This window comes from Rhipicephalus sanguineus, chromosome 5, assembly GCF_013339695.2.
Source record: "Rhipicephalus sanguineus isolate Rsan-2018 chromosome 5, BIME_Rsan_1.4, whole genome shotgun sequence".
Taxonomy (NCBI): domain Eukaryota; kingdom Metazoa; phylum Arthropoda; class Arachnida; order Ixodida; family Ixodidae; genus Rhipicephalus; species Rhipicephalus sanguineus.
In genome coordinates this window covers 67,644,838-67,659,565 of record NC_051180.1, presented here as the reverse complement: position 1 = coordinate 67,659,565, position 14,728 = coordinate 67,644,838, and the positions used below count along the sequence as shown (strand labels likewise).

General features: G+C 49.0%; 1 protein-coding gene across 1 annotated transcript; it reads right to left on the bottom strand.

Annotated features, from left to right (window-relative positions):
- Positions 1 to 10,056: 10,056 nt before the first annotated feature.
- LOC119394700 (uncharacterized protein K02A2.6-like) lies at positions 10,057 to 11,994 on the bottom strand. Its single transcript, XM_037662011.1, has one exon. It carries the CDS (start codon positions 11,992 to 11,994, stop codon positions 10,057 to 10,059), a length of 1,938 nt encoding a protein of 645 aa, XP_037517939.1.
- Positions 11,995 to 14,728: the final 2,734 nt, after the last annotated feature.

The following is a 14,728-nucleotide window of genomic DNA, read 5'->3' as shown; positions in this document are numbered from 1 at the left end:
CCTTGGGTTCGTTAAGTAACATGTACACCGTCCGCGAACCTCTGGTGCATAAGAAGCAGAGACAGTTGTTTCAGCACAGGCGACGACAGCTCAGATTTTTTTCCGGATTCCTGGTACGCTTAGATTCAGTGTGGGTCGAATAAGACACGAAGGGGCCATCGATGGGAAGGTTGTCGTTGTACTTGACGAGAGTTTTAGATGCGAAGTATCTCTTGCTCGGGGGTATGTAACGCGGCGTGGTCATCCGCACGCAGCGTTGTGGTCCGCACTCACACTACGCATGCGCGACTCTCCACGTTCCCTCTCTCCAACAGCTTCGCGTTAATCTCTCCACTTCTCTACCAGCACCTGCTTGCGCTTCTCCTGTGTTCTCTCTTCTGCTCTCACGGCGCATACGCTACTCTCCTCCTCTAGTCTCCTCTCCTTCAAATCCTAAAGCGCTGCGCGCGTTCAGTCCAGCGCTTGCCTCATATGGCTCCTCTGAAATGCGGGCTCGACATGCCGAAATTCTCTCCTGCGCAGCGCCGCGACGAGGGCCAGCGCATGCGCGTCCGCTCCCCCTCTTTCTCCTCTCCTACGCTGCCTCTCTCTCGCGCGCCTGTCGACGTTCCCCGCACGCCCTGTGAGAATTAACGGCCAGCCTACAGGGAAGACACGACGCGTGTAGTGTTCCTCTTCGCGTTCCACGACGCGAGGTCGGTAGCATGCCCAGCGAACGCCAACGGAACACGATCGTACAAGTGCTCCGGCTTCGCATGGCCTCATGGTCCCCTTTGGCGGGAGATGGTGTAATTTTTTTTGTGAATTATGCTTGAAGCCTGTCTGAACGCAGTGTTGCAAGGCGGGGACAGAGGGCACGGGAAAATGTCTGACATGTGTTATTAGGACTTCCATCGTAATGTGAGTTTGCATTGGAGTGTACCGAGAAATCGCAATAGTTGCCTCTGTTAACGTACTCCATTTCAAAAATATTTGAGCGCAAACACAAGGCACACTGACACACCCACACACTCAGGCACCAAACACGCACAGCGCTGTACCTGTCTGTTATGTAGGTCTGGGCAAACCAAGGCAAACTATGAATTCTTGAGCTTGTGCTGCCTGCAGAACACGAATATTTACCTTGCAAATGTTGCTCAGCAGGGCTATTCTGTATCTCAGATCTCAGAAAACCGAGAGGGTGCGCTCTTTTAGAGTTACAGCACTGCGTGTACTAATACCCCCCCACCCCCCCACGCCCCCACCCCCGGGTCTTCCCAGCCAAGAATTTGAACAACTGGGAAATTACTGTCAGGTACTGCTTCATGCAGACCACCTGCGGCCTCCAACAGAGGTCTAGGTCAATGATTGCGCCAAGAAACCTGTGGGTTCTGACATAAGACTGTTGAGGCTGTGGACATTGACTATAAGGATATAGTATTTTTGTTTAATATGTGGGTCAGCCTGTGTTTCGCAACATAGCTTTTGCTTAAGCCAAGGAACTACCAGATTACCGACGGTGCGACTCTTGCCATCACGCGCATCTTTTGAGTGTTTCATAACTAATACATAGAGAGCTGAACGCCTATGTGCTTCTCTATTGAAAGTGAGCTTTCGTTCTCCTTATATCTTCACATTCTGCACATTCGCCAGCATTTTACCGTCTTCTTCCAAGCGCGATGTAATTCTTACGATCCCCTCTAAACAATTCATAATTGCGATTTGCAAGGTGACTCGGTACGTAGCAACACAAATTTCGCGACGTAATTTTATACATTCCATCAAACAACTAAAGAAAAATGTTCTGCCTACCTAACAGGACTTATTTATAATAACAAGACAAAGGGAACAGCGCTGCTGTGTCTAGCACTAGGACCATTACGGCTGGCGCCTTCATATATTTCAGTGAATATCTTTGCGATTTTTGCCGTTATTTGCGGAGTGATTATGCATGTATAAAAAAGTGAAAGGCTTCGGACAAAATGGCGCAAATAGGCACGAACGACGAAGTGTAACGGATGATCGCTAGTATGCGTATGTTGCGTAACAACATGCCTTGCAGGCAGATTTACATCTAAGAGGTTTTGTGAGAAAATGCGAACATTCGCTTCAAAAATGACATTTCTCACAGCCTGCTTATCCAACATTCATAAGGAAAGCGACCGAGTGTGTGAAACTCATTCACTCTTATGATAATCGCTCGACAAGAACAAGTTGATTTAACGAAAAAGCATTTAGTTGCTTCTAATGGGTCTGTTAGCTACGTTCTTATGAGCCACACGCAATAGGTGAGGTGGACGACACTTAAAGAAGGCGGGACATTTTTATACAGCTTCTCCTCATTATCTTTTCATGCTACAGAGACTACGCAGTGCGCCTTTAATGCGATACGTTAAACCTGTGTCCTGCGGGGTCCGAAGGCGTGGGCTGAGAAGGAGAGTCGGAACGACCACTCATGAGTGCACACTTCGCTCAGACGCTTTTATTCCCGATTGGAAATGTGAAGCCGCAGCATTATTTGAACTGTCACATTTGGACAGCATTTAGCACGGCTACTTACGGACTGCCAGTTCAGTTAGCGGTGTTTGCATGCAGGAACAGAGGCAGTCAATTTTAGTTATGGTGTCGTAGCCAGGCCGTAGCGATAACAGCCCGTTAGTGAAAAAGGACGTCTAATTGTTGGCGCTTTCTCCGCTAGCATTCGTTCTGCATTTGCGCGAACAGGTACGTGCAGTGAAGCTTGCGCTGGTGTGTAGTTTGTCATGTTAGCATCGACAAGCGTTGGACAAGATGAAAGCTGCCCCACACTTTGACATTACGTAGGGAGTAGAAGAACAAATCCCGAATCATGGCCTACGAATCAGTAATCTTCTGCTCACCGCACTGCGAAATCACGCGAAAGGTTACCTTCGTTGGAAGAATTTTACCATAACTTTTTTACAGCAAGTTAAAGTTGCAGTACTAATTGCGGAACTAATTCTTTTAGTTTTTACGAAAGGTCACTTTGAGATTAATATTACAAACATACAATAGCACATGGCTTGTCCCCCTTTAAAAGGCGCACTTCATGGGTTGCAGCCGGGTACTACAAAAAATCGGAAATGAAGTTATTTAAAGCAAAATACGAAGGATGGTGAAAGGTTCATCTTTCATGGAACGACGCACAAACTACGGATATCGAGTAATGCCGGACCAACATTCGGTTCATTGTAGACTAGACAATTTTGTAAGTGGTTAGCGGCCGCAGTTCCCCAAAACCCTGCCTCATGACGTGAAATCTTGCGGTAGCTCGACATGACAAACTTTCAAAAGAAAGAAAGAAAGAAAGAAAGAAAGAAAGAAAGAAAGAAAGAAAGAAAGAAAGAAAGAAAGAAAGAAAGAAAGAAAGAAAGAAAGAAAGAAAGAAAGAAAGAAAGAAAGAAAGAAAGAAAGAAAGAAGCAGGTGCCTGGACCAAATAACTCTCAGAGAACCATGCACATAAGCGGCAGATTATCCGACACTGTTGCGGCGTTTGGTGGACTCATAAATAAGCTGAAGCTGTGCGGGATAAAAGAAAACAGGTAAATGAAAAACACATAAAAGAAAACAGGTAAATGAAAAACAAGCGCATTCTACATCCGCAAAATAATCCTCGGTGAAGGCCGCATCATAGCGCCGGAAGCCACCGCTAATCGCGGAACGCATGCCCCGACTCCCGCTACCGACCAAGCAGAATTCAAATCTAGAGTTTCAGCGAGCTGTTCTTGCGCGAAGGCGTGCCGGCACGACAGTTGTGTACACAGAAAGCCGCTGGAAGCCCGCCGCACGATGGGCACAGATTCACCGTCGGTTTGCTCAACTTAATGACGGCCCTGTTGACTTTTCCGGTGTGTGATGAGGGGACGTTCTTTGCTCCTCTTCCTTTCTCTCTTTCTCTTCTCTCTCTCTCTCTCTCAGAACTGTTTCCACAGTATCGTGGGTGAACCTAGCTTCAGGGTTCGGGAGCATGCGCAGACGGAGACGGAGTCGCGAGATACGCGGCGGCACGAAGTCAAAGAGATGGCAGGAAAGTAAGGAAAGAATAAGATAAAAACATAAATAAAAGAAAGCTGGAATGAGCCGGACACGAAAGCCGGTGAAGCGCAGCGCGCCCTAGAGCGAAATAAAGGTCAAAACAGCTGGCAGCAAAGTAAGAATAAAGTGTAGCGCGGTGAGGGGGGGGAGGGCAGGGGTCGGCGACAGGAAGATAGGGCAAGTATAGTTGGGGTAAATGAAAAGCGGGGCCTTCGCAGGTGAGGAAATGAAGAAAACAACAAAAGAAGAAAGGCTGGGCTGAAGAAAGGAAGGTACGAGGCGAGCAAGCATTGAGCGTATTTCAAGCCCGCGTGGCACTGCCGCCGCTGCCATAGATACTCGCAAGCCTTTCCAGCGGAATGAAGATTGGGTCGAGTTACGGTCTCCTTATAAAACCTCCGCCCCCCGACTTCCCTCGTCTCCTCCCCCCCTCATCCCCTTCCTCTTTTTTCTTTTTTTTCATTCCTAGTGAGAGAGAACCCAGAGCGGCGCCCTTGTGTCATCTAATCCTCTTTAATTGCGTCCGCCCACCGTTTGTCTTTCTCAGCACTGTCTTTCGCCGCCGCTATACCTCTCTTTTTTTGCTTGCATCAGAGAGCGGCTGCCTGAGCTATAAACCGAGCAGCGTTTAATTTTGGCCGTCGTGTCGCAATACCCACTGAGCGAAATGGGTTAAACAGAAAACTGGAAAGCGTAACCTAAAGTTATTGTCTGCGTATATACCGTCACGCTGCCATACGGTAGCTTACCGTAAAAATGTCGATGTTATACAAGTATAGAATATTTCCCTCGCTCGCTATTCTTACTGGTTACCACTTCACGCTTACCGAAGCGTACGGACCCATTACTTCAAAAATATATATTTTCTCCTGTTTGCGCAGAAAGTTAACCAACCAGTCGCTCTCAAAGAAACGTTCGAAGCTAAACCAAGAAAGTTTTTGCAGACGCTGTAATACAGAAACAGAAAGACCGCTGTTAGCTCCATTTCGAAAGTGGGGCTTTGTCCTTTGTCTTATTGTTCAGAGCATTCGCACAATCCGATAGGGCAGGATTACTGTAGAACTGCCTTCGTAGAAGAACGATTCTTCATCGAGGTGGGCGACAGGTGTTCAAAATGACCTCAAGCAAATGACAAGCAGTTACGTTCGTAGAATTAACTTATCGTTCTTTTTGTTGAATTCAGCCAAAATATGAGTCAATTCGGTTTGCTTCGCAGTGATATTCCAACAGAAAAGGTACAAGCTCTGTGGGCGTCAGAAGTTTTGACTCAAAGGATTCAGTAACGCTTAGGACAAAACGCTATTCGCCGGAGCTAGTTGGCTCATAGCTAACACAGGTTTGAGCAATAGAATTTCAAACGATGAGCAAAAAGAAGAGAGACAAGGACGAAGTGACGCCCTTGTACGCCTTCTTTTTGTCTTTCGTTCTAAGTTCCGCTGGTCATAGCAGTGTTAGCTTAGAAGGATTCCGTACGTGATGTGAGTAAAGGAAACTCTCGAAAACTCACGCCGCACTAGCTGTGATTCCACTTCAGTAACAAGGTGCTGACGGTTACCTGACTACATCAGCAACGATGCTTTGCTACATGTCAAATGATGCTCGTGTTGGCCCATTTGAAGTATCTCTTTGTTCCACTTTGCACTGTGTAAGGGTAATATTAGTACTAGTGGGCTGAGCGCGGAAATATAGAACCCCCCCTACCGCCCCCCAGCTCCCATTCCCGCTCATCCACTGTGGAACAATTGTATTATTTTATATGAAGAGCGACTTATTCTATGGCACGGTACTCACGGATTGAAACTCGAAAATTTAGGGCTAAGTAATGCACGTACTTTCCTTCCCGGTGTCTATAGTTCTCGTCCCATTGGCATAATATTGACTCCAGCACTTACATAAAATGCCACATCGCCTTTATATTTGCAGCGGCATGACCCGGTTATCACGATAAATTGCTCATAGCGGCCCTTTCATTTTTAAAAAATGATGTCGCATTTCGATCCGTGAGTACTGTACTATTACTTGACGCGCACACTTATTTCCATCTGCTTGATTTTTGTTTTGTAATGCGGCTACCTTATCTATTAAACTTAAACTGCTGTTTATTAGACCTGTCGTTATCAATGACACTGATAGGGTGCATAAGCTTAGACAATAACAATATTAGGCAAGACAATAACACGCGTAACAATATTAAAAAATTTCATCTGAAGCTATATAAATCCAATTTAAAGCATGTATATTGTCATATATAACGCATGCCACTAAAAAAAAACAACAAGAGTACAGTATACCGACCATAACCTCTATCCACAATATATCAACCATCGTGAGTACATAAGAACTCGACTGTACTCATATATGCTTTGGGTGAATGAATCACGGCACGTATGGTTCCCGCCCAACCACAACAAGCGCGCCCACCTCGCCGCGAGGCAATTTAACCGCCACGGCGCGGTCACCCAGGGAGCAGCCGCCGTTGTTTTGAGGGACCCCGACGGTAGAACAGCGGCGCATGCCACCGAGATCTGCGCCGCCGCTAACGGCATGGGGTACGTTACATACTATGCATTCAAACTCATTGGCTTTTATCCCAAGTCCCTGTAGGTACATGCATTGGGTATTGGGTAGACAAGGCATATGTTGTTTTTCCTGGATAGTGCGCCCTTTATCACGTATGGAAATGTACCAGTTTTTATTATGGGACCTTTAGACGCTCGTTTCAGGTAATTACACATGAGAAAGAAGTGCTTTTCGCGAAAGGGGTAAACAAACTGAGTGTACAGGCTTGGGCGTTTTGGCAAAACATTGGACGAATACAGCGCTCTAGAAGACGGGGATAAGGAAGACACTGCGTGTGTGTCCACCTTCCTTGTCGCAGTCTTCTACTGCGCTCTGTTCCTTCCAATGCAACATAACGCTTACAAACGCATTGACAAGAGAACGTTGGTATGGCATTGTCATCGGGATGACAATGAACCAGTGAAGCCAAAATTCCACAGAGCCGTGACCGAAAAAAAAAGTGACGGACGGTAGCAGTTACTGCGACACGGATTCACCACCGCTCTCTCTCTCTCTCAGTAGAATATGGGGAAAAAAATTGGCCGCGTATCTGCGTGCTTCGCTGCAAATGTCGTCTAAAGACGATAGAAGAGGCGCTGCGTGAGATATGGACGCCATCTGGCAATACGTCGGGAAACATGAGTGCTGTGTTGCGGGCTGGTAGTGCCGGCGCAGCGGCAGGCGAATACCGGCGGTGACCAACGCGACCGGTGGGGAGGCCGGCCAGCCCGAACACGCTGTTTGGCGCGATGCGCCGAAGGAGAAGAAACGTCCGCACTCAACGAGTACTCTCCACAAACTCTCTTACTTACACGTCGCCTGCGTAAAACAGGAATGCCAGAGCGGCGCCCCCTGTCATTCGTACGATGCAATACTGAACCGCAACCGAAACACAACATGAGCTTGTGCAGAGGGCACGGAGGAAGACAAGTTTCAGCGCAGTCGCATTTTCAGCGCGCCTTAAGAAACTAGGGTTGTAACATTGTAGGACGAGTAGGGCCATAAGGACCGTCACGACGAAAACCTGCCTCCTCAGTCGTATTCGCCTGGAACGTTGGTGTGGCTTCGCGTTCCCTCCTCCGTTTCTGGCCTTTCTACAAAGCTACTGCCGAAGTACGAAGGCCCCTACCGCGTCCTACGTCAAGCATCCCCAGTTCACTATATGTTTGAGCCTGTTCAATCATCTACGGACCGCCGTCGTCGCGGCCGCGAGACTGTTCACGTCGATCGACTGAAGCCGCATTATGACCCACCAGTTGTACCTGTTCCTTAGGTCGCAAGGATGGCTCCTTTTCCGCGGGGGAGTGATTTGTAACATGGTTGGGCGCAGACAAGAACGCCTGCGAAAGAAGAAGACGAAGACGGTTGTTGTTGGCGCTCGCGCTTGCTCGGCTTGGACCGCTGATCGCTTCAGCTGTGGCAATCTTTTAATAAACGCGTTACTGTCTCAACGTTAAACGCATACCATCAAGGTCTTTAAAATTGCGTATCTATGTGTTTTCTATTAAAGGAACACACCACCTAATACTTACCTAATGAAGTTACGCCTCAGATAGGCATAATATTTACTTTTTGATCGACAACGTTCACAAGTATGAACAGCCGTACCAGTTCAAGATGGGTGGGCGGTAAGCAAGTGGTTCAACTTTGGCCGGTTGGCTGAATCGGGTGACGTGCCGACAAACAGATAGACAGAAAGACAGACCAAAATTTCTGCGTTTAAATTCCCCAAGAAAGACTATCGTCTTTAAAAAGCGATCAGAGTGTTGAAACAAAGAAGAGTGGCCCTGACGGGCTGCTATCATTGTCGCTTCAAAGCTTCTAATGCAAAGGCGCGTTCAAAGTTTCTTCTTCGGTCGTTTCTACCACTAGCCGATGATGACGTGATGCAAGTAAGTATTTACCACAGGAAGAGGAATGTGTCTGAAACAAGGAAAAATCGAGAAACTACTCAACACATCACAATGGAATGCCAGTATATTCACCTTGATTTATCAGTGACTCCAAATCAGCGATCCGGAACTACACCAATGACAGGGTATGCGAAATGGTGGCGCGCATGCTCAACGCCAGTGCCGGGAGCTTCGGGTCAGGCACGGTTATGGACAAGGCCCTCAAGTGGTTACCCGCGCACATGGGGGACATTGCAGGTATCAACAACAACCGCCGTAAAAGTAACAGCAACAATGCCACTGAATGAAGACCCGCCGGCACCCCGCCCAACCACAACGAGCGCGCCCACCTCGCCGCGACGCGGTCACCCATGGAGCAGCCGCCGCCGTTGTTGTTGTGAGGGACACCGGCGGAAGAACGGCGGCGTAGGCCACCGAGACCCGCGCCGCCGCTATTGCCACCACCATCGCCTCCGCTGTTGCGGCAACCGAAGTCGTGGCGGAAGGAGCAAGGGAACAGAGGTAGGCCGACTGCTATGCAGAAGCGTTCCCGGCCACGTACCGAGATGTGCTTGGGTACTGTGGGAAAGAAAGACCGGAAGAAATATCTGCAACCCCACGCGCGGTTGGACAGGCGACCTCAGGCGGCTGCAGACGGGCACTTTTACCAACCACTACCACCTACTCCGCCTGTGGCCCGCGCTGCACCCGACGCCTGGCTGGAACCCGACGCCTGGAAGCGGGACGCCTCGCTGAGCGATGGCAAGCTGCCCTACTCAGCGAGGCCCCCGAAGACCAGGAGTGGGCCGTCCAGCGGGCCAGGGCCGTCGCCGAGGAGCTCGGAAGATGTTCCTCGAACAGTGGATCCCTGCCAGCCTAGCCCCGGCACAAATAAGAACCGTTGGACAAATAAAGGTTATTCCACTCAACTCATCCAGCAAGACCCGTTCTCGGCGAGCATAGTTCGGAGGTTGTGGGTTTCAAACGTAAATAGAAGCGTTAAAAAGTCAGTGGTTGATAAAAGCAAGTGACGTTTAGCATGCTGGTGGAAATCAAGCAGGGATGATATTGAAAGAGCAAGCGTCGGGGCAAGCATAGATCACAGTACATAATAAAAACGGCAGCTTGCATAGAAAAAGAATATAAATAAATAAATAAATAAATAAATAAATAATAAATAAGTAAATAAATAAATAAATAAATAAATAAATTAATAAACTTAAGTAAAGTCAGACTGCAAGACTGCAATACATGCAGTAATGAATGAATGTAACCAACAGGCTGTAACGACTGGGCCGCTATTAGCGATACTTTATGATTGAACAGAAATGCACCCACACACAGACAAAAAAGAGAGGGTTCGTACTGTTACGTCTGTACAGCCACTTATGGCTGTACGACGATTTATTTTATGCAAGGAAACATGAACACTTCAAAAAGCGCAGCTTAGGCGTTGGAGTCACATATGGCTAACGTTCTACACCAGAATGACGCTCGTGCCACAGCGCCAGTCTAGTCGCGCGCGCACTTTATCGTCGTTGTCTTCAAGCGAGACATGTCAATTCTTCCCCCTTAGACGAAGTCTCCATAGCGGTCTGGAGGCCGCCGAACCTCTGGTGGTCGCAGTTGCCGGGTGGTTCCTGCTTGTGACGTCGAGGTCGACGGTTGCGAGGGAGTCTTGTCTTGCATGTTGAGCGAGTCAGGCCGTTGATCAGCAGAACTCGACGGCGTCTCTTCTGACGTTGTGTCCGAGAAATCATCTGCTACGCTCCAATCTGTCGGTGATTGAGTTGTGTGTCCGGTCTGGCTCGTTTTCCTCATATGGTTGAGGTGACGCCGAACCTTTCCGTGGTTGCTTTTTACAAGCCAGGATCGTGGTCCGACGCGGCGCAATATTTCGCCTTCAATCCAATCTGGCTTTTTCAAAAACTGTCGGATGAGCACTTTCTCTCCTACTGCGAAACGACGGGATTTCTTCAATGTCTCCTCACTCTCAGGAATTGGTATATCCGTCTGCCGCTTTAGAAGATCGAGAGGACATAGAAGCTCTCGTCCAAACATCGCTCTCGCCGGAGACATTCCTGTCGCAGTGTGAATGGTTGTGTGCTGCCGATACAGGAATCTTGCAAGTCGGCACTGTATGGACTTGTCTGTATCTCTCAGGAGTGCTCTTTTCAGCTCTGCCACATAGCGTTCTGCCTGGCCGTTTGTGGCAGGATGGTAAGCTGGTGATGTTGTAGCCTGTATGCCATTTGCCGTATAGAACTGCCTTATCTCGTTGGAAATAAAGGCTTTTCCGTTGTCGGAGACGACCTTTCGGGGAATGCCAAACGTAGCAAAGATGCTTCGTAGCACATCGATGACAACCGCGGATGTTGCTTGCGTCACGTGCCGGACTTCCACCCACTTTGTGTGTGCATCCACAACAACCAAGTAGGTGCGCCCGAGTAGTGGCCCCGCGAAGTCAACGTGCACCGTGTGCCATGGTGTCTTGGGGCGGTCCCAGGAGGGAATAGGAGCTTTGGGTGGGCTCTTCTGCGTTGAGAGGCATTCACGGTACTGTCGCACCGTTTCTTCGATCACCTTGTCGATTCCGGGCCACCATACGTAGCTCCTTGCGCACTTCTTCATGGCTACCATGCCTCGGTGACCAGCGTGCAGAAGTGCCAGAACGTGGGATCGTGCTGAGCTCGGTATGATCACCCGTGATCCAAGCGTGAGGCACTCGCGATGAAATGCTAGTGCGGTCGCTCGTCGTCGGTAAGGAGCGAACTCATCTCCAGTGAGTTTCTCCACTGTGCCATCCTGCACTGCCTTGTACAACCCCTGCAGGATGCTGTCTTCTTGTGTCAGACGTGCTATCTCTGTAGCAGTGAACGGAGGTCTCGACAAAGCTTCGAACAATAGTACGTCGCCTGGTGGCCAGGGTTCATCGAGACGTTCTGGTAGTGGCAATCGGCTCAACGCGTCCGCGTTTTGATGGTTCTTGCCATGCCTGTAGACGATGTTGTAGTCATACGCCGACAACTTGATGCACCATCTGGTCATCCGTGGTGAGAGGACTTGAGCCGTTGGCTTCCCTGGACCCAGTATGCCGAGAAGCGGTTGATGGTCCGTGACGAAAGTCACCTTTCTTCCCGCAATATACTTGTGGAACTTGTGTGCAGCAAACACTACGGCAAGGCCTTCTCTGTCCAACTGAGCATAATTGCGTTCCGCTGTCCCTAGCGTCCGAGATGCGAAAGCGATTGGCGCCTCTCTATTCTGGTCATCACGTTGAGACAGAACAGTTCCTATGCCGTATGGTGAAGCGTCGCATGAGACGAGAAGCTCCTTCTGTTCGTCGTAGTGTGCCAGTACGGTCTGACTGAGAAGCAATCTCTTCAGTTTATCGAATGCTTCTTGATGCTTGGTCTCCCATCTCCACGTGGCGTCTTTCTGAAGAAGCTGGTAGAGACAGCTGGCAATTGTTGCCCTGTTCTTTAAGAACCTGTCGTAGAAAGCCAGCATTCCTAGGAATGATTGAAGTGCTTGCTTGCAGTTTGGTGCTGGAGCCTCCGTTATTGCTCGAACTTTCTCTTCGTTGGTATGGACCCCTGTCTCGTCAATTCGGTGTCCCAGAAAAGAAACTTCTCGCACTGCAAAGCAGCACTTGTTTTAGCCGAGACGAAGGTTGCAATTGCGCAGCCTCTTCAGAACTTCTTCCAGTCTCTCAGCGTGTTCCGTGGCGTCCTTTCCACTGATGATCACGTCATCTAGGTATGCGCAAACGCCTGGGATGCCAGAAAGCATAGTCTCCATAAAGCGTTGAAAAATGGCTGGAGCTGCAGAGATTCCGAAAGGCAATCGTTTGACCTTGTAAAGCCCTTTCAGCGTGTTCAGGGTCAGTATCTCTGCTGTCTCTGGCGTTACGTGAAGTTGCTGGTAAGCTTGTGCCAAATCCAGGGTGCTGAACACCTTGCCTCCCCTCAAGTGGCTAAGGACTTCATCTGTTGTTGGAAGTGGGTAGTCTGCCTTCTTCGATACCTGGTTCACTGTGCAACGGTAGTCGCCGCATAATCGCAACGAGCCGTTTTTCTTTCGAACAAGTACGAGAGGCGTTGCCCAATCCGAATGCTGCGCAGGCTCGATTATGCCTTGACTTTGCAGTCGATCCAATTCAGCTTCTACAGCTGACCGCAGCGCGAAAGGAACTGGTCGTGCTTTTAGGAACTTTGGTTTCGCTCCTTCCACGAGTTCAAATTGTACCGCAGGACCGACGTGTCCTGAGATGTCCTCGTCGAACATAGACTGGTACTTGTCTAGAAGCTTCGAAACAAGTTTGTCGTCCGATACGTCATTGATGCCCGTGTTCTGTATACCGAGATGAGGAAACCAGTTTCGTCCGAGGAGGTTACAACCTGCTCCTTTGATGACAACAAGCGGTAGTGTGAAATTCTTGTTCTTGTGCTCTACATCCACCGTTGCACATCCGAGAACTCGGAGGGACTGGCCTGACCATGTGCGTAGGAGAATGTTGTCCGTTTGAAGCTGTGGTGGGTCATCTGTCCACGTAGCTTTGAACGTGGCCTCACTGATGAGTGTGCAAGCTGCACCCGAGTCGACTTCAACTCCAAGGTCTTTCCATGTATGCGTAGTTGAGTCATGACCTTCTGCGTGCTGGACGCGTCGATTAAGGTGTTGAGCTCGTAAAGTGCCGCGTCTGGTGAATCCTTTGGAGTCGTGACTGGTGCTGAGGCCACTTTCGAAGTTCCTTGTCGGGGAAATTCGATGTTGTTGTTCTTGTTTGTTCTTGCCTCTTTCCGCTTTTTCAGGCAGGCCTTTTCAATGTGTCCGCGTTTCTTGCAGTAGTTGCAGGAAGCTGTCTGAAACTTGCAAGTGTCCGGACTATGCTGCGCGTCACAACGCCAACAGTGTTGTTTCTTCTTTTGGGCAGGTGCACTCGAGTGACGTTGATTTTCTGTCTTGCCGATACTTGTGCAGGCTTCGTGAATCTTTTTGAATTCCGTTTTCACGTTTTTCTGATCTTCGACGGCGTTTTCAGCTCGCAGTGCAATGTCAAAGGCTCTCTTGAATGTCAAGTCCTTTTCTGCGAACAGCCGTTGCTGGACCTGCTCGTTCCGAAGACCGCAAACGAAACGATCACGCAGCATTACATCAAGAGGCAGCATTGTTGGATTCGCCGCAGCGTCTACGCTTGTTCCAAAATTGCAATCTGCTGCTAGCTTCTTGAGCGCTGTTACGTAATCACTGACCGTTTCGTCATGCCGTTGGTCACGACGTTGTAAGCGTGCCCTGCAGAAGACCTCAGACGGTTGTGGCTCAAAGTGCGCCTTGAGCATCTCTACTATGTCATCGTAGCTCACTTGGTTGGGCTGCTTGGGTTGAACGAGGGCGCAGACGACGTCGTAAGTCTGTTCCCCGCATAACGTTAGCAGATGAGCACGTTTCTTGGAAGCGTCCGTAATGTCGTTAGCCTCGAAGAAGAACTGTAGCCTCCCATACCAGGATCTCCAGGAGCCGGAGCTGCCGCTGAATTCGGGTAGCCGACCAAAGTCAGGCGTCGCCATCTCGTTCCGTTCCTTGACGTCGGTGAAGTGCCGGTGAGTTCAGAGTCTTCCTGGTCGCCAACTGTTACGTCTGTACAGCCACTTATGGCTGTACGACGATTTATTTTATGCAAGGAAACATGAACACTTCAAAAAGCGCAGCTTAGGCGTTGGAGTCACATATGGCTAACGTTCTACACCAGAATGACGCTCGTGCCACAGCGCCAGTCTAGTCGCGCGCGCACTTTATCGTCGTTGTCTTCAAGCGAGACATGTCAATTACATGTCACGTACCTACGAAACGGCGCCACGAAGTGAGACAAAAACACGAAGGAGCACACGAAACAAAAGCGTCGAACTCTCAACTGAACTTTTATTCACATGCGCGGAACATAAATATGTACCCACACGTGGCTACACACTTCGTGGCGCCATTTCGTAAAAATGAATCCATACCAACTAGCCCAACTGTCACTCCTACTAAAAAAGAGAGGGACCACAAGAACGTACAGCTGACTCAGAACCATTTCTTTTTATTCGAGGAACAGCATAATATAAGCCAAAAACACCGACAAGATTCCCGCATCAGCAAATTGAAGGACGCTGCGAACCATCACAAAAACAACATAAAAACGCGCACAAATGAAGTTTTTACGAAATCAATGTCACATGCACATATCTAAAAATTGAAATTC